Raw genomic sequence first — 14196 nt, forward strand, 5'->3', positions numbered from 1 at the left:
CGGCGTGGGGGCGTGGCTATGAGACTGGCGGTGCGGAGGCGGGGCCTGCCGGGCCACAGGGTCATTTCCATGCCTGCGTGGACGCGGAGGATGCAGGACAGTCGCTGCGAATTTTTAGGACTTTCCAGTTCCAGTTTAGACCTGAATGTGACGGGTTTGTGTTGCATTCGTAATTTGGCATTCGTAATTCAAGGAAATCCCTTCTTCTGGTTGAAAGCACGGTGTGATTCCCTGGCCTTCCTGCATCAGCATCACCTGGATAATACAACCAGCAAATAACCGGATCCTGCTACAGATCTGGTGAATCAGAAGCTGGGGGGGGGGGGGGGGGGGGGGAGGGCAGTAATCTATGTTTTAAAAATGTTCCAGGTAGTTTTGGTACACGGTGAATTTTAAGACTGCTTCGACGTATTGTGTTTCCCTTAATTCAGGTGCTGGAAGTGACACCTCAAATGTCAGCTGAGCTAACCCAAGCTGCTTACTTTCAAGATCGTTACCAGAGCCAAAACAGTGCTTAGGCTTTACCCACTCAGACTTCGATGCCAGAAGATAAAGTGAAAAATATATGTGTGTCTAAAAAGGAGAGATCTCGGGGAATGATTTGGGTCAACAAGGAATGTGGAATTCCATTTCTCCACAAATTTTATTGATCCTAACATCTCATTTACAGACTTTTTGCCCTCCTCATTTAGACTTCTCCAGCAAACATAGTCCATGGTAAATAATGATTCTCTGTAGGCCTGTAACAGCAGTAAATTCTATTTTCATAATTAAAACAACAAATAAAACGAAAATGCTAGAACACTGTTTAGTTTCTTCTTCTTCGCTAAGGCTCTCCTTCTAATGAATCCGTGAACACCAAGCCAGGATGGGTTAAATTCGGGCAGAATATTCATACTAATCAATCCTTCTCCGGCAGATCACTTTTCATACTTCATAATTCTATGGCTGATTCACTTTTCAGTTACTGTTTGCATTCATTTCTTCTCTGCATTCATATCTCTCCCCAATTGAAGAAATAAAAAGGGTTTGTTAGGTGCCATTTTGCCATCAGCCTTACTATTTGATGTACAAGAAAGATATTTTTTTTTGTTTTGTTTTGTTCTGTTTTTTACATGTGCTTGTATAATGAATCTCTGCTCCAATATTACCTACACTTTAGTCATTTTTAGCATGAACACATAATGAGTCAAACCAGTAAAGAGAAACCTGGACAATAAGATCTTTGTTCCAAATCCTCCAGTTATCCTTCCACAGGTGGAATTCAAGCAGTTCAAAGGCTTGCATTTTCTTCTTTTAGTTTCTGACCTGAAGAGAATTGTCCCCTCTGATTTCATTTTAATTCAATGACCAAAGAAATCTAATACTTGTTAACATTGGCTAAGCACTTACAAAATTATTTCAAGACTGATTTAAGAGCTTTGCATGAATTATCTTACTTAATCCTTAAAATAGCTCTAAGAAGTAGTATACTATTATTTTTGTTGTGTAGATGTGGAAAGTGAGACTCAGGAATGCTGTCTCTCATTCTTTTGAGCCATTGCAACAACTCACCTCTGGCCCCTGTCCCTGTTGTTATATGTGTACTTTAACTCGTTATGATTGCTGTAAATCCTAACTGAGAGCCTACTGTGCGTCTGGAACAGCCTTAGGCATTGGGGAGGCAGCAGCAAAAAGGACTAACTCTGCCCAATGGAGCTTAGAGCCTGGAGAATGGGAAGAGGAAACCAGCAATATGCAAATTCATGTCAGTTATGCTAAGGGTAATGAAGAAGGATGAACAGAACAAGTTAAGAGCCGGATTGAAGGGCGCCATGTGCATTTGCTGGTCAGAGAGTGTCTCCCAGATGTGGTAACATTGTAATCATCCACTCACCCCCAAACCCAAGAAATCTGGGGCGTATTTGAGGTATGTAAAATGTTCTATTCCCAGCTGAAGGGTCAAACACATAACAAGGTCTAGCTCTTCATCTCCCTCTTTTCTCTCTGCTTTCTCCTACTATCTTCCTCTGTGCCTTCCCCTTGGTCTTCAGGCTCTGGCGCTCCCTTTCGCCGTAGCCATTTGCTTCTTCCATTCTTTTTCTCAGTCCCTCTCACCTTCCTTCTTCTCCCTATTCCTAAAAAATAGCCACCATTTGGCTGTGATACTTTCATTGTTTTGTATTTATGAAATGCAGCTTAACATTCACAGTTAAACTTTTAGACAAAATTCGAAAACGTTAGTCCTTCACTTTTCTACAATTCCTGTTCCCTTTCCACGGTAGCAATTTCATGGTTGGTGAAAGGAAAGGTCAGTCAAGTGCCGCTGTCCATGTAAAGCAAAGGGAGCGTTTTCTTCTATGTAGCGCTGTGTGCCCACGCCACCAAAATGAAGGTTAAGAACTCTGAACTTTCCCCAGCGTGATCTCCACCTCTCCTAAGTCTTCTTTGCTGCCGCCAGGGTGTGGAGGGCAGTGGGAGTATAAGTCAAGGAGGAGACTGCTGAAGTTGTTCATCTGAATAAAGGACAAAAACATTGCCTTCAATTAGAAATCTCCTTATAACTTTTGGGTCCACAGTTGATCTAAATAAACCCAAACCATTGACAGAACCATCAAAAAAGAAAATAGTTGGAGAATTCAAGTTAGGGTCAGTCATAGCCATCTAATCAAAACGGTAAACCTATGGTTTTTCTTATGACGATGTGTATGGTGAAGAACCAATTTTATCCAAAGAGAGATGTGGCCTTTGCCCTTTGCTGGGAGGGGATCTCTAGGCTCATGGAATGTCCTGCATGATAAGATGATCTTTGTTTACCTAGAAGCCCTGGGCTGCACAGGATAGGGTAATAATGTCACTTATGTTGGGGGCTTTGGGTCATGTGGCATGTGGACTACCTCCAGAGGGCCTGCTGACTAAAGTTCAGCCACGTGGACAGTCAACCATGTTCATATGACAAATCCCCTAGGTTGGCAATGTCTGTGTTGTGCCAATATTGTTGTGCGGCAGGGAGACATAAACCCTCCCCCGGCCTCCACTGGGAAAGGACCTACCAGAAGCTCTGAGTTGGGAAGCCTGTGCTCCATGCGCCTTTCACCTTGGCTTATGTGTAATCTGTATCCTTTTGATGTAATAAATAACCCCCAACCTTGGGTGTAACAACTTTTAGTGGATTCTGTGGTATAATTTTAGTGAATGATCAAATCCGAGGATGGTTTTGGAGACCCTTCATCTTTGCACTTGGTGTCAGACGTGAGGGGACGCTTATGGGAGTGTACCTGAACTTTGCACTGTGTCACAATGATATTAGTATTACTAGATTCTGTTTAGTACTCAAATATTGGGATGAACATTTTGTCTTAAGGAGCTTTGTAGTTTCCATAGGAGCCCAAGTCTATTCCCTTGCCAGTGGATTTCCAAAGAGTGGTAAACACTTTTTTAGGTCTTAGTGAGTGATAACAATAAAAAAAAAAAAAAAAAAATTGAAGATGTAGCTATAAGTTTCACTGATGGTCTACTAAGCTGAGAGCTCCAGGAGGTCAAGGACACCCTCACCTCTTTTTGTATTTCCAGTGCCCATGCCTGTGTCTGACTCAAAGATGTTCAATTAACCATCTCTTGAATGAGCTGATTTATAATAATACTCTGAACTGTCGCCATGCTACAATCTAGTAAGAATTTTGACACATGTCATGGATCTCCTTATAAGCCTTCATGACTAAATTAATCTCTTTAGTTTCTTTCTTTTTTTTTTTCAACGTTTATTTATTTATTTTTTGGGACAGAGAGAGACAGAGCATGAACGGGGGAGGGGCAGAGAGAGAGGGAGACACAGAATGGGAAACAGGCTCCAGGCTCCGAGCCATCAGCCCAGAGCCTGACGCGGGGCTCAAACTCACGGACCGCGAGATCGTGACCTGAGTGAAGTCAGACGCTTAACCGACTGCACCACCCAGGCGCCCGGTCTTTAGTTTCTTCTTGTATGTCTTTCTCCCACCTCTTAATCTGTTACCTTACACTTGAAACATTGTAGTTTACTTTTAAGTCTGACTCAATCATAAGTTCAAATTCCACCTCTTAAATCAACTAATTGAGCTTTTACTTCTTGTCCCACTTTAAATTTTATTAATTTTTATTTTTTATATCATTGATTTTTATATCATTAATTTGTTATATTTGCATAGGCCAAAGTATTTTTCAGATTTTACCTTCCCCCCCCTCCCCCCCAAGGAGTTAGAAGTTTATTGAATACACTGAAAGGGAGTGATAGGACAGCAGAGAAGAGGCTAGCTCTCTGCTTGGGGTTTTATCTTTTTATTGCATTTGTTTTCCCTTTTAATTTATCTTTTCCAAACCTACTAGTTTTGTTGGATATTCCTACAACCATCATGAAGCAGAGATTTGTTGTACAGATGGCTGTTTACGATTTCTCTGTTGAAGTCATTCAATTCATTCAACATTTTCTCTATATACTGGCAACGTGCTGGTTTATTTGACTACAGAGACAACTGTTCGGTCCTTACAATCTCAGGGAGAAATCCATCAGGACATCATGAGGAGTTTCATTGGCTTTTGTCTTTGTGGATTGTGGTCAATTTTAGTCTAACTCCTGGAATTCTTAACGACCTAAAGGAATTAGGTCTAGATGATTTCTGACTACTCCTTAAATAACGAATACTTTTTATAATCGAGTAATTAAAGCATTAAAAAATGATGTGAAAATTTCACAATATGTTCACATCCTTACCTGGAAAGGTGAGCTGGAACCCAGTTCCCCTTTGAATTACATGCCACATTTAAAGTGACTTGCTCCTAATTAATAGAAAGTGGCAGAAGTGACAGCATGTGACATTCAAAACTAGGTCACAGAGACTTCAAGGGTACGTTCTCTGCCTGACTTCTCTTTCTGCAAGAGAAATGCTACCATATTTTGAAGAGATTTACCCTCCTGAGGGTTCCTGGCAGGGAACTGAGGTGTTACTGTGGTTCTCCTGCCAACAGCCAACAGGAACTAATGCAGGAGGGCAGCCAGCCAACTCTGGTAAGGAATAAAGAATCTTCCAGCTGTGGTCAAGCCCTCAGGGGACTGCAGCCTGTGTGTACATCTCAACTTCAGCCCCACGAGGGACCCTGGGCAGAACCACCCAGCTAAGTCACTTGTGGATACCTGATCCCCAGAAACAAATTGAGGGAAGAAATGTTCATGGATTGAGCTGTTGAGTTTTGGGTAGTTTGTTACACAGCAGTAGATGATAGAGGAGAGTTACCATAATCTTAATGACAAAATCTGATATGGCTAAACCCAAAAGAGAGTGTGACTCGAGTAGGGAAAAAAAAAAAACCACTCTAAAATATTAAAATGTATGCAGCTGATATTTAAGATAATAATATAACATGACCACGTAAGATTTGGGCTGGGGATGCAAGTATAGATTAACATTAGGAAATCTACATATATTCACTGTGGCAGGATAAAGGAGAAAAAGCACATGAGCTCATCAAATGGCAAAAATTCATATATCATTCCTAAAAAAAAGACTTAAAATAAATTTAGAAGTAAACTAAGCAACACATACAGATTACACACACGCACACAGACACACACACACACACACACACACACACACTCACGTGCACACGTGAACAACGAGCAGGGAAACAAATTTTTATAAGTCATGAACTACCAAAGCCACTTTGATGAAAAAGAGGAAAAAGACCACGATGACTGAGAGCATACCTATATGGCATCCAGTTTGTGATTTTACCTGATACAATAACATGATAATGTAATTAACATAAATAGTTATTGGAAAGAATATTAATTTTTTAAATTTCCTAATTATAGTATTATATGCACTGAAAAGCAAGACAGTCCATTAAATATCGATTAGAGGGGTGCCTGGGTGGCGCAGTCGGTTAAGCGTCCGACTTCAGCCAGGTCACGATCTCATGGTTCGTGAGTTCGAGCCCCGGGTCAGGCTCTGGGCTGATGGCTCGGAGCCTGGAGCCTGTTTCCGATTCTGTGTCTCCCTCTTTCTCTGCCCCTCCCCCGTTCATGCTCTGTCACTCTCTGTCCCAAAAATAAAAACGTTGAAAAAAAAAATATATCGATTAGAATTACAAAGTTTAGTAATCAGATAGGTATAGAGTGCATGTAAATAATTTCTCAATTATCCTCCCCTCCCCCCCAAGTATTTATAACAGTATTTCAGTCTGATGGCACCTGTCAGAACAGGTCGAAGACACAACCTTGTTGTAATCAGCCTTCTATCTCTTGTGAGAGTTTATGGGGCTTAGGTCACAGTGTGATGCAGTGACCCCCCCTTTTTTATATCAGTTTTCACTCTATTTTATTTCTTTTTAATTACACGAGTAATCCATTAACTCTAAAACACCCTCAGCCATGATCTTTGAAAGCTCACATCAGCATCATTCTCTCTGGTACCAAGATTAGATGTATTTCAGACAATTTTGCTACTAATTCCAGATCTCTTGAATTCACTTTTACTTTTCTCTCTCTGGATTTTGGATAATTAAGACCTGCTTACAGAGTTCATGAAAATTCTTCAGCTGGGTCCAATTGGCTATTTAGCCTATCCAGCAAGCTTTTTAAATGTTAATTTTCTTATAATTAATTGTGTGTGTGTGTGTATCTGGAATTTGTATTTGGTTCTTTTTTTCAAATCTTTGTGGTCATTCTTTGCATTCTCTTAGGCTCTCAGCATATTTCAAATAGTCTTTTTTTCCCCCTTTGTAAATAATAAATAATTTACTTATTTTGAGAGAGAGAGAGAGAGAGAGAGAGAGAGAGAGAAACCTCAAGCTAGCTCCACATTCAGCCAGATGGGACTTGATCTCACCAACCCTGGGATCCTGACCTGAGCCCAAATCAAGAGTTGTGTGCTCAACCAACTGAGCCACCCACCCAGGTGTCTCCCCCTTTTTCTTTTAAAAGTTATTAAAGTGAGCCACTTGAAATCTGTATCTGTCAATTTCCTTTTACTCTGTTTATTTCCCTGCTTATTCTGGGTCACAGTGTCTTGTTGAATAATGTGCTAATGTCCTGTACGAAGCCTCTCATTCCTTTTCTTCCGGCTGTCCTATGGGGGATTTGTTGAGGCCCACAATGAAGCTCATTCCCCCAGAGAGGATTTGCGTTTGCATTATCCAGGTGCTCAGGGGCACAAAGCCAGCTTGGGCTTGATCCCTAAATTAATTCTCAACCTGGGTGTTTGAATCCCTGTGATATTGATGCCAGAAACCAATGGATAGTAGTCCAGATTGCCGGTGGCAGAATCTACCTTGCTCAGCACCAAGGCTCGGGGCACCCTCTTCCTTGCCATCGTCCGTGGCGAGTGTGGGTCTGTGTGCATGTGTGTGTGTGTCTGTGTGTGTGCTCGCTTCTAGCTCACCTTCTACCCTGAGGATGTGACCCGGCAGGTGCGTCAGCGTCACCAGGAAAGATTTCTCATCAGGTTTCTTGGCGAATAATAAAGAAAGTCTACATTTTCCTCACTCCCCAGCAGCTGAAACCCTTCAGGCCAGCGAAGCTTGTGCAACAGAAACCGCTGCCTGCCTGAAAGGCTTTCCTTCCCTTCCAACCTCCTCTCCGGCCTCACCTCAAGGGTACGCCAGGGAAGCGGCCAGGGTGCTGAGAAGGGGGCCTCGGTCCCGGGGGGGAACCATCGCCTCATCACAGTCACACACCTGATGGGACTGAGTAGGGGGCCTCTGTCTCGTGGCCCAGAGGACTTTACAGCTGAATGCTTCCCAAAAACTGTAAGCGAAATAGGACTTCCTAGGACAGAGGCGACAGTAACTGACAGGACTGGAAGGCCTCTCAGAGCCCGGACACGTTCCCTTCCGGTCCCGCTGCGACTTTTGGATACAGTATAGACTCTGCCACCCTTCTCCCCCAGAGAGGCCCCCTCCCTGGCCGGCTGCTCAGAGCAGATATGGGAGCAGCTGCAAAGCAGGCCGACCAGAAAAGCCCACGTACATTTACCGGACGCTCCCACGGCCTTCGGCTATTTTCAGTATCACCTCCATACATTAAAAAGGAAAAGAAAAAAAAAAAGGTGAGGAGAACAAAGTTTTCAGAGCAGGCTCCTTTGTGCTCTGGGTAAGCTCCTTCCTTATCAACTGCCTGAACAACGTGACGATCAATTTGGAGCCCGGCCCACGGAACCAGGAGTTGTACACTTGCAATGGCGTTTCATTTAAAATTAAGGTCTAGTTTGGTGAAACCGAAGGAATAATGGATGTAGAGAATCGTTGTTTATGGTGAGCACGCAATTTATACTGTAGGTGTTACTGGCAGAGCAACTTGAAAATACTTTCTACGCAGCCCTAACCAAAAATTGAGTCGTGCTAGATTACCAGATCCTCGAAAACAGCTTCCGTAATGAAAGGGTTACACCTCATTTGTTGAAAACATGCATGGCTCTGAAAAGAGCCTTTGGGGTTGGGTAAGGGGGCGCTTACTTGGCAAGTCTACTTGGAGCTGGTGTACTTGGTGACGGCCTTGGTGCCCTCGGACACGGCGTGCTTGGCCAGCTCCCCGGGCAGCAGCAGGCGCACGGCCGTCTGGATCTCCCGGGACGTGATGGTCGAGCGCTTGTTGTAGTGCGCCAGACGCGACGCCTCGCCCGCGATGCGCTCGAAGATGTCGTTGACGAACGAGTTCATGATGCCCATGGCCTTGGACGAGATGCCGGTGTCGGGGTGCACCTGCTTCAGCACCTTGTACACGTACACCGAGTAGCTCTCCTTGCGGCTGCGCTTGCGCTTCTTACCGTCCTTCTTCTGCGCCTTGGTCACCGCCTTCTTGGAGCCCTTCTTCGGGGCCGGGGCGGATTTGGTGGGCTCAGGCATTGCGACGTGAAGTTAAAACGCTATAACTAAGAGCTGGGAAAATAACTCGCGGCACCAAAGCCACGTTTATTTATAGATGCGGTATTCAAATGAGGTTAGTAAGATTTCCTCCGCGATTGGATTAATTTCAGTGTGTCGTCACAAATGCGGATGTAAAAGATACTTGCAGGTCTAGCTTTTCATTGGCTGCTTCCTTACTTTGCTTCGAGCCAATCAGAAGGCTTAGAGTAGGCTGCCTAAAGCTACTATAAATAAGCCTGTTAAAAGAACTTGCGCCGTAGATTTCAGCCACTGAAACTTTTACGGAGAACATCCTCGCTTTCGGTTTATAGGTGTAGACCACTCCCTGCTGGCTAGTATGGCTTCGTGCTTGGAGCCTGGAGCCTGCACCAGTCGGTATCTGGCGGTTAGGATGCGTCAGGCTTTAGGCGGGGTAGTAAGTGGTCGTTGGACCTAAGCCCATAGTCCTTCCCAGCTCTCCTCATTGAGTAGCAACCTGCTCTCTATCTATTGCGCCGGGCTGGTCAGGAGGTGAAACGCCGTACGTACTGTACTAGGAAATACCGCTTCCCAGACTTCTGTTCTCACTTTCACCCTGCCCGTCAGTGTGGGAGGAATTTACCACTGACTCGCCTACTCGAGAAAAATAAGCTCGAGTTTGGGTCGTGGATAGGCTTCCGGGACCCTTACTGAAACCCCTGCACGTACAAGTTTTTATCGGGTGCCCGCAACTAAGCCTTGCCAGGAAGACGCCGCTCCGTGCTCGAGGGACCGCCCCACCGAGGTGGTGTCCTCCCTACGGCCACGCCCCCCAAGGAACACAGTGCAACAGCTCTTTCCTTGAAGTCTGTGGGTGGCTCTGAAAAGAGCCTTTGGGTTGTGTTGAGCTTCTAAGCAGTAGGCCAAAGAAACTTATTTCTTCTTAGCTGCCTTCTTTGGCTTGGCTGCCTTGGGCTTGGCGGTCTTTGGCTTGGCCGCCTTGGGTTTCACGGCTTTGGCCTTCGCTGGGCTCTTAGGCGCCTTCTTGGCCTTGGCTGCTTTCGCTTTTTTCGGGCTCTTTGCCTTTTTGGCTCCTGCAGCCGCCGCGGGCTTCTTCGCCTTCTTTGGGGTCTTCTTGGCGCTCTTCTTGGGGGTGCTGGCCCCCGTCGCCTTCTTGGGTTTCTTGGCCGCCCCGGCAGCCTTCTTGGGCTTGGCCGCGCCCGCCTTCTTGGCTTTGGGCTTGGCCTCCCCGGACGCCGCCTTCTTGTTGAGCTTGAACGAGCCCGAGGCGCCGGTGCCCTTGGTCTGCACCAGGGTGCCCTTGCTCACCAGGCTCTTGAGGCCCAGCTTGATGCGGCTGTTGTTCTTCTCCACGTCGTAGCCGGCGGCCGCCAGCGCCTTCTTGAGCGCGGCCAGGGACACGCCGCTGCGCTCCTTGGAGGCGGCCACGGCCTTGGTGATGAGCTCGGACACCGGCGGCCCGGACGCCTTGCGCTTGGCGGCGCCTGCGGACTTGCGGGCCTTCTTCTTCACGGGCGTCTTCTCGGCGGGGGCCGGAGCGGCGGGCGCGGCGGGCGCGGTCTCGGACATGTCGAAGGCGGGCGCAGGGAGAGCGACTCGAGCCGGAAGCGGAGGCACTGGCCGGGACTCGGGCCGCGCCGCTGCGCCCTCCCGTTTATATAGGGCGGAGCTGCGCCGTGATTGGTGCGCTGTCCAGCCCGCCTCGCTGGCAGCCGCAGAGTGTCCTCTCGGATCCCGAGTTGTGTTTGTTACACCTCAAAAAATGCCAAAAATATCAAAATTCTCTACATCGAATCGCCCGGTTTTTCTCACAAAATGATCCCTGAAGCCTCAGGCTTCACGCCGGTCTCAAATTATGAAGAAAGCACAAAGCTTTATGCCAGAAACTTACAATATTTCCCGCCGTGCTCTTCAAATTTCAACTCAGAGAAACAAAACTTTCTATTTTCTTCGTAAATTATAAACCGATCTTTAACTGTGGAGTTTTCTGACCTCTCAAATAGGATTCTCCAAGTGGTTAGCTTCTTATATGTCCAAAAACCGTGCCACTGGCACTAAGATTTTTATTACAAATCTGCGCTTAAGTGAGGGAAGTAACACAGGCTCCTCGGAGAGTCCTGCCTATTGAGCCGAGGGCATTTGAGTTCATCAAACTGGTTTAGTTTAATGGCAAACAAATTATTGCCCATTTGGGGTTAGATTTTGGACCCCTGGGACATCAGTCTATGCAGTCATGGTTTTATTTCTATCGGCTGCATCTGGGTTTTTAAATAATTCTTTAGGATAATTCTTTTCCTTTTGCTCCCAAGGGTTGGGGGCGGGGCTGTTGCTTCTCTTTTCCCTGGACAACTGCTCCATGAGTTTAGATACCTTGAATTCAGGATTATTTGGGACGGTAAGGGGACCCCAAAACATAGTCAGGGTGGACAGATGCAAAAGGATTAATTTTCAAATACCACAGAGATGAGGTCCATAAAATCATTGGAAGTGGAGGGACACGTTGAGGAATTTGCAGTGTTGCGGGGTTCTTTGGCACATTCTTCAGGATTAAACTGTAAGAAACGGGTTAGAGATGAAATTCAAGCGTTGATCGTATGGGGAAATACGTTCGAAGTGTACATGATGACATATCTACTCCCATTATTAGAGCAACCCAGACCCTGTCATTACTCAATAGCTGATGAATGGCTAGTCCACCTACGAAATATGGCTTCCGTCATGAAGATTATGGCCCTATGCTTCCCAGACATCCATAAAAAAGAAAACAAGTTAAGTGTTGGATTGAATTGCAAGTTCAGATTTGCATCTCAGAGGTGGATCTTTGCGGGACTATGCAAGTTAAGTCATGGTCCTCTGAAGACATCCTTTACAAGATCTGTGAAAGATGGGTTTGTTTGGGTAATTGCCCAATCAACAGAGAGTCTAAGTTAGCAATGACCATCCAACTAAAGAAATCATGCCTGGAAAATGGTCTGGCTGGAATTGTCTTTAAAAACTTGCAAGCCATGTACTTGAGAGACAACGTACCATTTTGGCCAGTGCTATAAAGTGATACGACACCATTCTTTGAGTGTAGCTGGTTGTAACACAGCATTGGGCATCACGGTAATTTTTAGTTTTGTTGCCACAAATCTCCCTGCACAACAGACCTTACTACTGAAATCAAAAGAGAATATATATCTTTGATACAACATTAATTACAAGTTTCAGGTTAGTGCTACTTAAGTTAATGCTGGTATAAAATCAACGTAAATAATCTGTATTTTTAAAGCCTTAATGTATAAACATTTCAATGTAATTAGTGCAAGCTAGTGAAAAATAAATATGCCCTTTGGTATATATTAATATAAAAAGGGAGAGGATAAGGTTCCAAAACAGACCAGTTGATAGTTACTAGGGAAACTGATTTATGGGCATTCAATCCCAGAACAGTGTGTTATACTCATTTTCAATGACAAACAATAACTTTTGCAAATGGCTGAAATTTGCACAACCCATTGAAGTTTTCTCTTAAATGTCTGGTTTGAGCCTATGTAATCCTTACACTTCTGACGTTGAGGGACTTAATGTCTCCAAATTCTGTGATCTTTCAACTCACCTATGCTTGTCTCCTCTGGTACTGTGTGTTTTCCCATCAATAAAATGAACTGATGGGTTCAAAGAATACATTGAGCATCTCCCACTATGAAAGCAAATGTTTATTTGACACTCTTCTATGATGGCATAAGAGTAACACCAAAGGCTCTACTTTACTATTGATCTATCAGCTTGGCTGGCCCTATTCCAACTACCTAGGGTGTGTGTGTGTGTGTGTGTGTGTGTACTTGTATTTTAAGTTTAGATTCCAAAGTCTTTCTTCAGATGATTCTGAACCAGTAACTCCAGAGAGTCTCAGAAAATCTAAGAAGTCCTCGGTTCCCTCTGATGCCCAGCTGAGTCTGGGAACTACTGGTGTCCCTGGAGGTGACCAACAGGTCAAACCCGTTTTCCGTCATGCGAGGGTTCCTGCAGATTTCTGGACTTGCCCGTGACATGCCAGACGTGACCCCAGGTTGAGAGGGTGTGTTACAGCAATCCAACCCTGACTCCCTTGGATTCCCACCCGACTGGGCACTCAAGTGGGCTCTGGAAGGGTGAGAAAGTGATGGCAAAGCCTCCCATGCTTCATGATTTTCCATCCACATGGGGTGGATAAGCCTTGGTTTCCTGTGGACTCCCAGAAGCCCCTAGTATGGCATCTCTGCTCCTCATCCCGTTTTATCATTCTTTTTTTTTTTTTAATTTTTAAAAATGCTTACTTATTTTGAGAGAGAGAGCGAGCGTGCGCATGCAGGTGGGGGAGGGGCAGAGAGCGAGAGGGAGACAGAGAATCCCAAGCAGGCTCCAGGCTCTGAGCTGTCAGTGCAGACCCTGCAGTGGGGCTCGAACCCACAGACCTCGAGACCATAGCCTGAGTCGAAGTCGGAAGCCTAAGGGACTGAGCCACCAGGTGCCCCTCTCACTTTATCATTCTCAATAAAAGCTACCCTTTCCACTTACTGGTCATTGTACTCTGTGCTACCTACATTCTTATTTGGTCAATGTAACCATCCCTAGCCTGGGCTGTTGTCCCTATTTTATAAAGGAGCATATGGACTTGCACCGGCTAAGGACTTCTGAGCAGGCTGTTGCTGACAGGTACATCTAGGTTTCCAGCTCACATCTGTCTGACTTCAAAGTATGTGCTCTTAATGTGTTTTCCAGACTGTAGGTCTGAATAATCACTAGAGGTTGTGAAATCAATTTAGTAGCACAGGCCACGTGTTTCTTTTTCTTTCTTCTTTCTTTCTTTCTTTCTTTCTTTCTTTCTTTCTTTCTTTCTTTCTTTCATTTATTCTTTCTCTCTCTCTCTCTCTCCCTCCCTTCCTCCATCTTTCTTTCTTTCTTTCTTTCTTTCTTTCTTTCTTTCTCTCCTTCCCTTCCTCCATCTTTCTTTTCTTTCTTTCTTTCTTTCTTTCTTTCTTTCTTTCTTTCTTTCTTTCTTCTTTCTTCCTGAACTAGACTAGAATATCCAATACCAGTGCCCAATGCCTGTGGCTTCAGTTATGCACTCAGTTCTTTGACTGTGTGCTGATGCCTCCCATGTGAAACGTATTTTTTGCTGTGTGGGATCATAGGCTAGAGTGGGAGGAGTCTTCCTCATGGAATTTCTTGAACTCATGAAGTATTCTCAAGTTTTTAATCTCTAATGAGCTAAAAAAAGGGGGGGATTTCCTGATACGGACTTTTTTTAAGCCTCTAAAAAAAAACCCAAGTGATGGACAATGGGGAGCATGTTGTGAATGGTGGCCACGATAGCAATTG

General features: G+C 44.9%; 3 protein-coding genes and 1 long non-coding RNA gene across 4 annotated transcripts in view; 1 reads left to right on the top strand and 3 right to left on the bottom strand.

The window, feature by feature from the left end:
* LOC122490324 lies at positions 1-802 on the top strand. The gene is made up of 2 exons (XR_006299126.1): positions 1-300; positions 432-802. It is a non-coding gene; the product is annotated as an uncharacterized LOC122490324 (long non-coding RNA).
* Positions 620-9401, bottom strand: LOC122490299 (histone H2B type 1-M). The gene is made up of 2 exons (XM_043592908.1): positions 8464-9401; positions 620-2495 (listed from the first exon to the last, which is right to left on the bottom strand). The coding sequence occupies exon 1, from the start codon at positions 8851-8853 to the stop codon at positions 8473-8475; it is 381 nt and encodes a 126-aa protein (XP_043448843.1). The 5' UTR covers positions 8854-9401; the 3' UTR covers positions 620-2495; positions 8464-8472.
* LOC122490296 (histone H2B type 1-A) overlaps positions 620-14196 on the bottom strand; it is a 348434-nt gene continuing 334857 nt past the window's right edge. Inside the window, exon 2 of the mRNA XM_043592906.1 lies at positions 620-2495. The gene's annotated coding sequence lies outside the window, so the exon portion shown is untranslated. The remainder of the gene's footprint in view (positions 2496-14196) is intronic.
* Positions 9704-10470, bottom strand: H1-4 (H1.4 linker histone, cluster member). Its single transcript, XM_043592888.1, has one exon. The coding sequence runs from the start codon at positions 10420-10422 to the stop codon at positions 9766-9768; it is 657 nt and encodes a 218-aa protein (XP_043448823.1). The 5' UTR covers positions 10423-10470; the 3' UTR covers positions 9704-9765.

Source organism: Prionailurus bengalensis, chromosome B2, assembly GCF_016509475.1.
Source record: "Prionailurus bengalensis isolate Pbe53 chromosome B2, Fcat_Pben_1.1_paternal_pri, whole genome shotgun sequence".
Classification (NCBI taxonomy): domain Eukaryota; kingdom Metazoa; phylum Chordata; class Mammalia; order Carnivora; family Felidae; genus Prionailurus; species Prionailurus bengalensis.

What these genes read in the sequence shown, in the direction of transcription:
- LOC122490299 (XM_043592908.1), bottom strand. Translation starts at nt 8,853, where the DNA reads ATGCCTGAGCCCACCAAATCCGCCCCGGCCCCGAAGAAGGGCTCCAAG.
- H1-4 (XM_043592888.1), bottom strand. Translation starts at nt 10,422, where the DNA reads ATGTCCGAGACCGCGCCCGCCGCGCCCGCCGCTCCGGCCCCCGCCGAG.